Raw genomic sequence first — 13,933 nt, 5'->3', positions numbered from 1 at the left:
CTACACTATAACGAGCTTACAAGCCTTGATGGCCAAGTTGGTAAGGCGCGTCACTAGTAATGACGAGATCGTCGGTTCGAATCCGGCTCGAGGCATTATTTTTTCATGTTATAAACATAAAAGGATGTGTTTTATATTTTGTCGTGACATATTTTGATAGATAAAAGGTTAGAAAAAAAATTTTTAGCTTAATTTCTTAATTATTTTCTCAAAATAAATTCTGTTTTTTGGAAGTTTTTACATTGTTATTGGTGTAAATTCGTCAATATTCAATAGTTAGTGCTCAATTGCATACGTATGCAGGGTATATTATATACTCTTGTTTTTTTGGTAGCATAAGATGTTGTCTATAATTTTTTCGCTTTCACTATAATAATTTCGTTTCTTAACATCTTGATGTTGACAGATCTACCACCGCCAAATTTGATAAATATGTCTTCTTCACACAATGACAGGAAACATTTTATTGTTGGGCCACTTCAGCAAAGCCTACAAATTTTGATGTTGCAAAATATCAAGAATCTTCAAAAAAGAAGAAATATATGAAAAAGCTCATTACACTACAACCGCCACCATAATTAATCTCAGAATGCAATAGCAATGCTTAATGGAAAATACCATCACCACCAAATAACAATGACAAAAGTTGCTAAACTGTAAACTGATTTAAAAAAAGATAAAAACCGGGGTTTATGATGAACTTGCGGGTCCTATTTTCTAAAATTTGATTGCTGATTATCATCAACATGCAGACAAATATGCACTGGCAGTGACGAGTAAATTTTCTTATTTTGTTTATGTTCTGTCATCCAGAAAAGATGGTCTTTGTGAGTACATTGGGAAGCTAGAGAAACTGTTTGAGTTAATTAGGCTGATTTAGATGATGAAGTTTAGTGTTTCGCCAATTGTAGAGCTGAGTATGGAAACAGCGATTGAGACTTCAACTTGCCTTTACAAAAGTGTGCTTACTTTAGATAAAATTTAAATGAATATATGCAAAAGAACCAGATCCAGGTTTATCGTGGAGCGAAGTTTTTGTCTGCTGCTACCGTGCACATGATTAATATTAGGGATATATTTTTATGAAAGATTAAAGAATAGATGAATGCTAATAATTTAAAAAAAATATAAATAAAACAAATGTTTCGGCTGGCTGTGGTAAATGAACACTATCGAAAAAGTCATTTCACATGTTTCTAGTAAATTTAAATCCATCAACAAAACAAATTGGAATACACCATTTGAAAAATAATACTGGAGTTTATAACACCCAGTTGATCATTTTTTTTTTTTTTTTTTTGTGGCAGAACAGCATTCGGGAGATCAAGCTCTATCTCAAGGGAGTTATATACCAATCACTCTTTAAGGGCCCAAAACTTTCGACAACAACACAGTGAGCGCAAGAATCCGGAAAAAAAGATATCAAAAAAAAAAAAACTGAACAATTTGGTTTCCCATTGTAGAAATGAGAAAGCGAATTTCTTGGAAACATGGTAAGTTTTCAGTGATGTTGACTATGAACTCATCAGAGCATTACAGAGTTGACAAAGTTTCTCAGTTTGGGGGTTGCTAATGTGCGGGGAGTCCAGTATAAATACGTTTTTCAAATTTTTTTTTTTTCAGGAGAAAAAAATGATAATTAATCATCATGATCTTGAAGAATGAATGAAACACATGAAAGACTCAGTGAGTTTATTGATTCATGGTGACGGTGAGGAAAGTGTCAAAAGTGATGATGGATAGACGAGTAGCCATATTCATTGGAAATTGTGGAAACGGTATGGCTGCGAAGAAGGAATATGAGGAAAAGAAAAATTAAATAGCCATCGTTTACTTGACTCTCATGAGAGGTTAATTGAAGATGAGTTAGGGTCGCAATAAAATCCTGTACAGACAGACATTGTAGGACATGATTTTGGGACTTGCTTAAGTTTTTTTTATTTTTTTTAATTTTTTTTTCTAACAATGTTTTATATAATTAATAATGCCAATTTTTATTAAAACTTTTATTTATTCCTGAGACTGTTGGTTTTGCTTAATAGTAAAGGCAGGGCCTGGACCTTTATGCTCATAAAGTCCATGCTTTGCCCATTCAAGCAATTTCTCAACCACAATGCCCTCAGCCTTGAGGGTTCTAAAGTCGTCTGCACCGCCGCGCGAAGTGCCAAACACATGAATATTAGGAACTGTTCTGCGGCCCGTGACATCGCCAATATGCTGCTGGAGCTCCGAGCCGTTAGGATGCAGGTCAAGCTCAACAACAATGGGTTCTGGGGTGATTGAGTATTCATGGAGCAGTAATTGTTTGGCAAACTTGGAATGTGGGCAGTAACTTTTAGAGAAAATGACGAGAGGTGCGTCACGAATAGTTTTGGCGTACTCTGCGGCTGCATCATAAGCCGGAGCTTGATCAGCAGCAGGTTCAGATTCTTGATTTTCTTGGGGGGTTTCCTTGACAGCTGGTGCGGTCTCTGGGACTTTTTCAGCCACTGGAGCCACTTTTTCAACTTGTTCCGTAGCAACACCAGCATCAGCAACTTTTAGTTCTGTATCTGGTTGCAGACGGACGTTATCTTGGGCAGCTTTGAAAGCTCCTGCAATTTCTGGAGACACCTTATCTGCGGGTTTGTGAGGAGAAGGTCCGGGACCTGCTGATTGTGGGGGGCTACGGGAGGCGGTTGAGAAGATGAAGAAGAAGATGGTTGCGACGATGGCTGCGACTATCAAGAGTCGGGATCTGCGAGACGAGACCATTGCTGTGATGGTTAGTAATGTTATGATTAAAGGAAGGTTGTTTTTTTTGCTAGTGCTGGGTTGGAATGGGGGTAGATCCTTTTTTATAGATAGCAGAGGTTGATAAGTTATTTATAAATTAGGAGAAGAAAAAAAAAAAAAAAGATGAAATGTGTCAAGAAAAAAGTTTCTAAAGGAGGTTTTGTTGAGAAATTTTATTAGTAAGAAAAAACGACATGTGGATAAATTCCAAACCACCACTAAAAAACTTTATCAGTTAGAAGAAGAAGAAGAAGAAGAAGAAAAAAAAAAAGAACTTTTTTGATAAATCAAATATTCCAAATAAGACTTAAAAATTCCCTTCTTAGTTGGAGAGCTAGTATGTCTTTGATAAACTGTTAATACCCTTTCAAGGAATTGCGTCTCAGACTTGCCTTTAACCTTCTTCAAAGAAGAACCTGGCCTAGGTTTACTCCGCATGTTGATTGTCTGATATTTTTCTATACTTGAAAGACTCCAAAGTATACCCAACAGAACGATCGAAGATGTCAACTCAGCTGTGCAGAATTTGAGTGAGTCCGAGCAGAAGAGAACCTAAAGAACCCGCACAGTATCAAACCCAAAATAATAAAAAAAATAATGGATTCAGTTAAGGGGATTCTTATTCACTTACTGGTCAACCATTCTTTAAACTCAAAGCACAATCTTGTCCCATCGACATGTTTCTTTTTGGATTTCTTGGGAGATCTTTTCAAGAAATGAATAAAAAAAGACAATGCAATTGCTATATTTCATGCGAGGTTCTTCATCCAGAAGTATCTGTTGGTCATCATAGACTTTTTTTTGTTTTGTTTTTTTAAACGTCATTGTTGTAAACTTACCAATTCTCTCTCTTTTTTTTTTTTTTTTTTTTGTTTTGTTTCTTTACAATGAATCAGTCCCTTTAGACCGCCCACTGCCAACCTCCATTTTTGCAGATCTTGAGCCAAATTGTACTGCTCTCTTTTTTTCTTCTGCACATGTCGCCATCGCTTCTCCAATGTGTCTCGCAACCCGTCGTAGCACGACTTTGGTCTCCGGTTCTTTGGCCTCACGTACTCCAACTTTCAAATCCAAAGGACACTTGGAGGTTGCCCATTGTACCACGGCCTCATCCAGAAACACGTAACGTACTTCGCGCGCCCATGCACTGCACACGCGGTCATCGCGGCCCAGGTTACGTGAATCAAGGCGACTAAAATCCATTTGTAATTCTAAAGCTAGTTGTTTATATTTTTCTTCCTTGTCCTTTTCTGTACTGCCTCCTTCTTCGAGTACTCGCGCATGGCGCATGTACCCACCAAACAGCTCGTCTGCACCTAGTCCGGAAAAAAGAACACTGGCTGAGGTCGTATACTCAGGAATAGGTGCAGATGTCGGCGTGGAGTAGAGAATACCATGGCCACGGGCTGCAAAGTAAAAGGCAATGGCAATGGAAAGATCCATGGCAGTTGATTGCGGGTACATGAGCCGCTGAACGCGAGCGCGGTGGGCTAGGGTTGCCGTATAGGGGACGTTAATTTCGACAAGCCGCAGCGTGGGATATTTTGTAGTCAAGGCTTCCCAGGACTTTCTTGCAAGCAGACGGTCTGGTGTGTCGTAGATGTCGAATATTTCATCTTTTTCTTCATTGATTTGAATATCCTCTTGAGTATCATCTTGATTGTTGATTTTGTTCTTCGTAGTATTCTTATTCTTATTCTTTTGTTTCTGTTTTTTCTTCTTCTCTTTGGACTTTTGGGCCTCACAATGAGCCGCAGCCACACGCGGGTTCTCAAATGCCACATTAAGCAGATCAATTGGCTCGGTCGCGTGCGTTTCCGCCACAATTCGGGCCACATACTGTGCCACTAGAGAGCAGTCGAGGCCGCCGGAAAACAAAATGGCGACTCGAGGGCGTTGTGCTGGTAGGGGAGCCAATTGGGAATTAACATTGGATGGAGTTGAATTGCTGATTGGGGTGTCACAAGCAGAGTAACTGGGAACAGTAGAATCCAAATCTTCAAGACAAGTAGGAGGCACCCTGTGAACAATATAGGGGATATCAGATACCCTACGTCTTGTTGCTTGTTCCAAAAGCTCATCAAGTTCTAGGGTCAGATGAATAGCTTCTTGTTCTTTGGTTGAATCTTGTGATGGCAGCAGTAAGGTTTGGTTGACACGGGTATATGGGTACACAAGGGTATTATTTTGTAAAGATTCTTGTTGGTCATTTTCTTGTTCAATGTTTTTGGAGTATTTCCACTCATAACTAGACAAAGAATGAGAATCAACGTCCATGCAAAACAAATATCCTGCAGGAACTTCTTGGACTTCAATAGTATCTTCATCAATTCCTAATTCTTCTTCATTTCCAGCAATACTAACAGCTGCCACGCTACACAGAATTACCCCCGAATCAGTCAACTTTTCTTCTTGTTCTTGTTCTTGTTCTTCTTTATTCTCGTTGTTCTTGTTCTTCTTTTCTTGAATCTTCACCAAAGATCTTCTCCCAATCGGGTCCCGTGCAAACCAACATTCACCATGCTCACAGTCTGTAACCACAAATGCATACTCTCCTCTCAATTGTTGTACCAGATCACACATTCTTTGGGCTCTTGCCCTTTTACCGTTGTTGGCATCCTTTTGTAATAAAGCTTTGGCTATTGCTGAGGCAAAGTATACGGTATCATTCCCGGAGATGTCATTATTATACAATTCACCATTAAATTGGACCACTAATTGTTGTTGTTGTTGTTGTTGTTGTATTTGTTGCAGTGAGTTTTTTTGAATCACTATTGGTTGTGGAGTGAGAGGCGGTCGTAGGGACAAGACTGAAGAAAACACGCGAAGAGTAGATTCTTGTCCACATGCAAACTCGGCATCTTTGGTAAGCAAGTAGTTTATGGGTTCATTTGTAGAAAAAGAGTTTGAGACATCAATGGGGGATGAAAGAGAGTCAGGTCCTCTTGCTGCTGTTTCTTTTCGTAGCAGTGGGTACACGTTATTAAGTGGACAAGTAGTAGTAGTAGTAGTAGTAGTAGTAGTAGTAGTAGTAGTAGAAGTTGTAGTAGTAACAGTAGTAGCAGTGGGCCGAGGTGAGTTGGAAGAATGATTTTTAGAGACTACTACAGGTCTTAGAAAGGCAAGGATTCCGCACATGTGAAGATGTGAAGAAAGAAAGAAAAAAAAAAAAAAAAAAAAAAAAGAAAGAAAGAAATCACCCGAGTAAGTTGTATGTTGGGCGTGATTTTAATTTGGATTCTCTCTTTGTTTACTATTTTTCCTTTCTCGTTAATGAAGATGACAAAAAAAAAAAAATAAGAACTCAAAGAGAATTTAAGAATAAAAACTTGAAAAAAATTCCTTTTTATATTTATTTTTTATTTTTTATTTTTTACTAACAAAGAATTACTTTATAGACTTTTCATTTGACCTGAATTGAACTTTGATTTGGTGAAGATCGGCTGTAATGATGTTTAAGTTGAATTTTTTTTTTATGTCTACCCCTCTACACTCCCTTTAAAAAAAAATTTAAATGTATAAAAAAGGGTTAGGGTTTATAATTTTATTTTTTTTTATTTTTTTTTATTTTTTTTTATTTTTTTTATTTTTTATTTTTTATTTTTTTTCTCATTAACTTTCAACCCCGCAAATAATTTCTCAAAATTAAAAAAAAAAAAAAATTAAAAAAAAAATTTAAAAAATGCGGTTTTTTTTTTCTTTTAAATATTTAAAAAAATTTTCTCTTTTTTTTTTTTTTTTTTTTTTTTTAATATTAATAAATTTATTAATATAAATTTGGTCTAGTGAAAATAGTTCCATAATTGTATAATTATTCATCTGTTCAATGAGCATAAAATTATAAAGTATCGTCATTTTAATAAACAATTTATTTTTTTATTTTATTTCAAAATTTTTTTTTTTTTTTTTTCAATATTTCAATTTATTTCCAATCTAAGAATTACCTCTTTCTTAAAATTTATCCTTATGGTACAGATAATAATAATAATAATAAAAAAAAAAAAGAAATACTTGCTTAAAGCTTCCACACTTAAATGTATACGAAAATGGCTTAGACTTTTTTATTCACAAAACTTTTTTTTTTATCCCTCTCTCTCATTCTATTTTCTCTAAATAACAAAAAAAATAGCATATAAATTTCTATATTTGTATTAGTATATTCGTATTATATAAAGAATAAGCCATAAAAAGCTTTAGTTGTACTGCATATATATTACTACAAATTCCCAAAAAGAAATCAAAAAAAAAGAAAAAAAAAAGGCAGAGAAGAGAAAGAAAAAAAAAAAAAAAAACACCGCAAAGCGGCAAAACCGTATATACAATCATTGGTGGCTCGGGTTATTTTGCTGTTGGGGTGGTGTCGTGTGAACAGAATATTGCTGTTGACTAGAATGTCTAGAAAGGGGGAGTTGATGATGATGCTGTACAAATTGCTGCTGCTGCTGCTGCTGCTGCAACTGATGCGATTGAGTATTATTTGCTTGTGAAGAATAATACCCGGGCACCGGCCCTTGTTGCTGTGATGGTGGTGGTGGAGGTAACGGGGCCCTAAAAAACACACCAGGTTGAAGAGTCCCAGACCCTACACCACCACTACCACCAGCAGAACCCAGTCCTGGACTTGGTCCGATCGGAGACAGACGGTCCAAGCTATCTACCGGAGATGTAGACACCGAATGGATCATCATTGTCTGTTGTTGTTGTTGCTGTTGTTGTTGCTGTTGCTGTTGCTGTTGCTGTTGCTGTTGCTGTTGCTGTTGCTGTTGCTGTTGCTGTTGTAGTGGTGGTGGTGGGAGTCCTTGCTGGTGGTGTTGATGAGCCGATAATGATTGAGTCATCAAGTTTCCAATATTGCTTGGTGTGACTGTCGTACTACCATTACTTCCGCTAGTCCCACCACCACCCATCATAACATCATGATTTTGCGGCGTCGATCCACGGCTGCTGTTATTGCTCGTAGTACTGGTACTACTGCAACTTCTGCTACTGCCACCACTACCCCCAGGACTTGCTCCTAAAAATCCACCAGTTCCACCTGCTAGAATAGCAGCTTGGGCAGCTTGGGCTGCATGTGCAGCAGCTGCTTGAGCGGCCGCAGTCACTGCAACTCTACCCATATTTCCGCTAGCTCCTTGAACTGCCGTTGCTTGTGTTGTTGGGGTTGTACCAAGCCCAGGCAAATGTTGTTGAGTATACAGCACATTATCATACATTGGTGTTTGACCATGACCTGATACTCCAGATCCAATTGCTCCAGCTCCTCCTCCAGGAGTGGTATTGTAACATGACACATAATCAAAATGGCCTTGATGCTGCGTCGTAACTGTAACCAATGGAAGTACACCGCAGGTAGGTGGTGGATGTTGTTGCGACCGACTCTTATAGTCTGTAATTGAATAGTAGTATAACGGCAATGTGCTTGTAGGTCCGTTCGTAATCCCGGGACTGAGACCTGGTGGGGGCATTGCTTGAGAAGCGGCGGCGGCAGCAGCAGCAACAGCAGCAGCGGAAGCTGTGGCGACTGTCTGAGCTGCACTGCCAGTGTTTTGGCCATTGGTGGGTGGCGGTGGTGGCAGCAACCACGACGAAGGTGAAACTCCTATCGGGCCAAGGGCTGGAGCTGGTGGACTCCCTCCGCTGCCTTGTAGACCTCCTCCTAATCCTCCTGAAGATGGTGGTCCACCCAAACCTCCTGTTGTTGTTGCTCCTCCTACTCCTACTCCTACTCCACCTCCACCACCACCTCCTCCAAGGCTCATACCCATCCCCAATCCCAGCCCAAGGCCAGTAGTGCTGCCATTATTACCTATAGCGACAGTAGTAGTTCCTCCTCCATTTCCTAGAGAACTTGGAGTCACTGGGGCATGGCTATGAGCTAGAGCGCTACTATTTTGTGGGGCATAAGCTGGTTTTGTAAGATTATAAGCGTAACCCCCATTGGGGATCGGAGGGGGTAATACAGAAGGTGGCTGCTGTTGAGGTCCCGCAGGACTGCGAGATAAAAATGTACCATTTGAATTTGTTGGAATTAATAATGTGCGCACTGGGAAAACTGGAGCATATGGAGACGAAGAAAGTCTAGTTGCTGTAATGAGTTTCCCATAAGAGGCTGAAGGAGTTGTTGCACCAGATCCCGATTGAATTGCTTGTTGTTGATCAATTGTAGATGAAAGACCTAGAGTAGTGGTAGAAGTTGGGGTCGAAGTAGAAGAATTTGATGAAGATAATGCTAGAGAAGAAGATGAAGTAGAGGGTAGTGTTGAAGATGCAGAAATAGTCGTTTTAGGCACGAGCGAGCCGGATGCAAGGTTATTGTTTGTAGAAGATAAAGAGGAGGTATTTGGAATGAGATGCTGGGTATTTGAATATGTAACTTGAGGGCCAGAGTTTGGTAATGCTGGAAGAGTATATTGAGTTGGAGCTAATGGTAGTGAAGGTTGTTGCTGGATGTTTTGGGAAATGTAAGAAGACGAAGACGAAGACGAAGACGAAGAGGAAGATGTAGAAGTAGAAGAAAGTAATGGTAATGAAGAAGTTGTTAATAAGGTAGATGATGAAGGTAATGATAATGGTAAAGGTAAAGGTAAAGGTAAAGGTAATGATGAAGAAGTTGATGAGTGGTGAGGAATGTTAAAATTTGGAGGACCTGGAAGTGACAATGGTTGGTGAAGATTAGCTTGAGGACCCAATGGAAGTGGAGGAAGGGATGGTGGAGGAGTTGAAAGGACTATGCGTTTGGAAGGAGGTTGTTGGCTATTGTTGTTATTGTTGTTGTTATTGTTGTTGTTATTGTTGTTGTTATTGTTGTTGTTATTGTTGTTGTTGTTGCCATTAAGGAATTGTTGTGGGTCAGAATCTGCGGGTCTCTTAGTCCGTGGGGTTGTTGCTATAGATGATGGGGTAGGCTGAAGCGTTTGATGATGATGGTGATAAAGATGAGAAGGTGGAGGAGGTGGAGGGGGTGGAGGAGGCTGGATTTGAACTCTTGGAGGGTTTCTTGGAGATACTGAATAGGTGGATGGGGTAATGGTGCCGCTGCCATTAATGCTACTACCAGTTACCAAGGGAGCAATGGAAGAAGGTGATCCAAGAGAACCTGAGCCTACACATGAGTCAGGGGAGCAATAGGAAAGATGTAAGTTAAGCCAGATTCTAAGAGAGGCCTGCCAGCGATCCCATTCGTCTGCAGAAACTACCAATGAGTACCTCATATTTGCTAAAAACTCCACCTCCATTGCCGAGATTTCTTTCAAGGGGAGGTGTGTGACCTCAGCCCAAGTTTTGTTTGTATAAGTATTATCATCTAAAAACTTATTGGCCAGCATGAGAGCAACTGAAAAGACTCGATATTCAGAGTTGGGATTGCCAACAATGGGTCTTAGCGAGTGGCGCTTGAGCCGTAGAATATAGTACAGTGCTAGAGAGACTGCAGTCACGGGTAGTTGTGTATGTCGAATCACATTATGGATGAATTGCCTGAATGCAGGCGTTGGTAAGGTCCATTTAGAGAAGACAAGAGATGAAAGAGAGGCAGCAGCAGCAGCTGGTGTTTTAGGCGATGTTCCTAGGGTTGGAGAAGAAGCTGCGGAAGAAGCTGGAGTTGTATAGTTGCTATGAGGAGGGGATGAAGTTGGGGCCGTAGCATAAGTAGAAGAAGAAGATCCTGGTGGTCGAGTGTGACGATCGACTATTTTAGCATCATGGAAAGCTCTTGCCAGTAATGGGTAATCATTATACCAAAAGAGACAGACAAGATTAGCTACGTTTGAAAAGTATGTTGAACTTGGAGCTTGTCTTTTTCTAGCAGTGTTGTTGCTGTTGCTGTTGCTATTGCTGTTGCTATTGCTGTTGCTGTTGCTATTGTTGTTATGATTATTGTTGTTATTGTTACTGTTGTTATTATTATTTACATTGTCTGATGATGTGGACGATGTTTGATTTGGGTACTGAGAACTTGAACTATAATGATGGTGGCCTGTTTGATTCATTGAAGAAGAAGTATTAGTACTAATAGTAGATGCAGTTTCTGAAGATGTTAAAGATGCAGTTGATATTGTAGGCATTGGGATTGATGTAGTTGTTGATGTAGTTGATGTAGTTGATGTTGTTGACGATGCAATGTTTGAAGAAGAACCATTGTACTGGAAATGCGGGGGTCCTTGATTTTGTTGTTGTTGTTGTTGCTGATAGTAATGCTGATGTTGATGCTGATGTTGATATTGATATTGATGCTGATGCTGATGCTGATGCTGATGCTGATGCTGGTTCTGATGCTGAGGTGGCGGCTGTAGATATTTTGGGGCGGTTGATGTTGCTGCCGCTGGCATTTTTTTTTTTTTTTTTTTTTTTTTCAAAATTGTTTGTTGGGAATAATGATGATAGTAATGGTGAATATATAAAATAAAATAGAATATAATTTTAAAAAAAAAAAAATAATAATAATAATAATATTAAGGTGTACAAGTAAAGTATAGGATTAAAGTGTGCGTATTTGGAAATCTGGGCTTTTTTTTTTTTTTTTTTTTTTTTTTTTTTTTTTATTTTGGTTATTATAATAATAATTATTAGTATATTATTATTATTATTATTTATTACACTGTTGAAAATACGTGGGAGGGAAATGGGAAATGTCCCTAACAAAATGGCCGATTTCTTATAAATCTGCCAGAAAATTTGATTTTTATCTCCTCCTCGTCCTAATTCGATCATAAAAAATTACCATCTTGGGAATTCTTTGATAATCATCAACACAAACATTACTAAGATTGATCCTATTCTTACTAAAATCTAACACAATCCTGACTAATTTATCACGTGAAACTTTTCCATTTTCCTACCCATTTATTTTCAAGTGTGTTATTTATCAATATATTAAGAAAAAAAAAAAAAAAAAAGGGGGAGTGAAAATGACCAAAAACCTCCCCCCCAAAAAAACTCTCAAAAACCTCCCTCTCCAAGGAAATTGAAAAAAAAAAAAAAAAAAAAAATTGAAAGAGAGAAGTGCAAAATAAAGATACAAACTGACGTGTAACATATTAAAATAAGAAGTGTGATTGTAATGTCATTATTAAAAGATGTAACAACCAATATTTTTATAAAAATATAATATACTTTGTTTAATAGAAGTTATTTATTAAACTATAAATAAATTAAAAAAAATTAAACTTTGATAATCATAATAATTATTATTATTATTATTATTATTATTATTATTATTATTATTATTATTATAATAATATTCACCCCTCCCCCCTTTCTTCTTTCCTTTTTCTATTATCATATATATATATATATATATATATATATTCATTTCATTTTAAATCTTTTTAATTTATAATAATTATTAATAAAAAAAAAGCCAACTTTTTCTGTACAGGTTGAAGCTTTAACAGGAGGTGGAGGTCTTAAAAATTCTTTATTTTCCTTATAGTTGCACTTATTGTTTGCTGCCTTTGTGTGCTGCTTTTGTGTGTGTGTGTGTGTGTGTGTAATAATTAAACACATACAGCAAAAAAAAAAAAATATTTCAAAAAAATTCAAAACATCTAAACCATCTAAACCATCTAAACAACACTTTGCTAAACTTTTGTTTTATCTCCCCCTCCCACGCTCTCTCTCTCTCACCACACCAACAAAACCAACAACAAATGCTTTACCAACTGGCATCTTTTCTACTCTTTACAATTGCAGTCCTCGCAACAGCCCACCATCTTGCGTTACTCCCGCCACGCCTTCTTCGAGCACTTGCTGCAAGATCTCGCAACAAATCTTACCATAGTAGTAGTAGTACCAGCAATAATAATAATAATAATAATAATAACAACACTTTATCATCAACACAACCACAACCACAACCACAACTACCACCAACAACAACTATAAAAACAACCTCATCTTCACCGAATTCACACAACTACCAATCACCAATAGACACTGAATTAGGACCTCCTCTTGATCTTGATGACATTGAAAATGACGCCAATAATGGAACTTCTTCTACTACTTCAGGTTCATTCTTAAGTGCATCTTCAGTCCTTCATCGAAACCATCGTAAACCTTCTTCATTCCCTCTTATTCACAAATCCTTTCTCTCAGAATCAACTGCAATTTATAGATTTGCTCTTCCAAGTCCTACAGACACTTTGGGATTAACTCCAGGACAACATATTACAGTTCTGGCACCTATCCATGGGAAAATCCTAAGTCGCAGTTATACGCCTGTAACTTTAGATTCGGACTTTTATACAAGCAGCAACAGCAGCAATAGCAGCAGTAGTAGTAGTATTAGTAGTAAAAAAAGCAATAACAACAATCAGTACAATAACTATAATTCTAACACTAATACTACAACTACAACTACAACTACAAACAACTATACAAATACAAGAGGCTACTTTGACTTGCTGGTCAAGTCTTATCCTTTTGGAAATGTCTCGAAACATATTGCTTCTCTCCCCCTAGGAGCATGCATCCAAGTCTTAGGACCATCATCATCTACTGGGTCTTTTGTCTATTCTCCTCTCATGGCCAGACATCTCAACATTATTGCTTCAGGCACAGGTATCATTCCAATTTATCAGCTACTTCTTTACATTTTTTTTTCAAATTCTACAAACAATTTCCATCATCCACATCATTATTCTCATCATACTAATACTACAACTACTACTACTAATAATAATAGTACTAATACCAATGACAATAACAATAACAATCACCCATCTATATCCTTAATTTACATGAATGAAAATGAAAGAGATGTTCTTCTTAAACATCAATTGGACTCTCTGCCAATCCAAACAACCTATATTTATACCTCTTCTCAACCTGACTCTCAAGGTTTAGATTCTCCAGTTGTTCTCTCAAGAGAAATCTTAACAAAACATACACAACTTCCTGATAAAAACAATCACCAATCAGTTAGACTATTACTTTCAGGCCCTCCACCAATGGTTTCAGCTATGCGCAAAGTTGCTGTAGATGCTGGCTATTCACCTGCACGAAAAGGACTTTCTCGTCCAGATGATCAAATCTTTGTTTTTCAGTAATAATAATGTATATTTATTTATATATAATAACTGTAACCTTTTTTTTTTCTGTATATCAAAATTTATAACTCTTTTTGATTTTTATTTTTATTTTTATTTTTATTTTTTTT

General features: G+C 37.5%; 4 protein-coding genes across 4 annotated transcripts; 1 reads left to right on the top strand and 3 right to left on the bottom strand.

The window, feature by feature from the left end:
* Window positions 1-2,010: 2,010 nt before the first annotated feature.
* On the bottom strand, window positions 2,011-2,754 carry SAPINGB_P002731 (uncharacterized protein; the record flags this gene model as incomplete). Its single annotated transcript, XM_031997449.1, has 1 exon — window positions 2,011-2,754. One exon carries the CDS (start codon window positions 2,752-2,754, stop codon window positions 2,011-2,013), a length of 744 nt encoding a protein of 247 aa, XP_031853340.1.
* A 903-nt stretch (window positions 2,755-3,657) lies between these two features.
* On the bottom strand, window positions 3,658-5,913 carry SAPINGB_P002730 (uncharacterized protein; the record flags this gene model as incomplete). The annotated part of the gene is made up of 1 exon (XM_031997448.1): window positions 3,658-5,913. The coding sequence occupies one exon, from the start codon at window positions 5,911-5,913 to the stop codon at window positions 3,658-3,660; it is 2,256 nt and encodes a 751-aa protein (XP_031853339.1).
* A 1,184-nt stretch (window positions 5,914-7,097) lies between these two features.
* SAPINGB_P002729 (uncharacterized protein) lies at window positions 7,098-10,838 on the bottom strand (the record flags this gene model as incomplete). The annotated part of the gene is made up of 1 exon (XM_031997447.1): window positions 7,098-10,838. The coding sequence occupies one exon, from the start codon at window positions 10,836-10,838 to the stop codon at window positions 7,098-7,100; it is 3,741 nt and encodes a 1,246-aa protein (XP_031853338.1).
* A 1,584-nt stretch (window positions 10,839-12,422) lies between these two features.
* On the top strand, window positions 12,423-13,823 carry SAPINGB_P002728 (uncharacterized protein; the record flags this gene model as incomplete). The annotated part of the gene is made up of 1 exon (XM_031997446.1): window positions 12,423-13,823. One exon carries the CDS (start codon window positions 12,423-12,425, stop codon window positions 13,821-13,823), a length of 1,401 nt encoding a protein of 466 aa, XP_031853337.1.
* Window positions 13,824-13,933: the final 110 nt, after the last annotated feature.

This window comes from Magnusiomyces paraingens, assembly GCF_902498895.1.
Source record: "Magnusiomyces paraingens strain CBS 517.90 genome assembly, contig: contig2, whole genome shotgun sequence".
Taxonomy (NCBI): domain Eukaryota; kingdom Fungi; phylum Ascomycota; class Dipodascomycetes; order Dipodascales; family Dipodascaceae; genus Magnusiomyces; species Magnusiomyces paraingens.
This window is presented reverse-complemented; position numbering and strand designations above follow the sequence as displayed.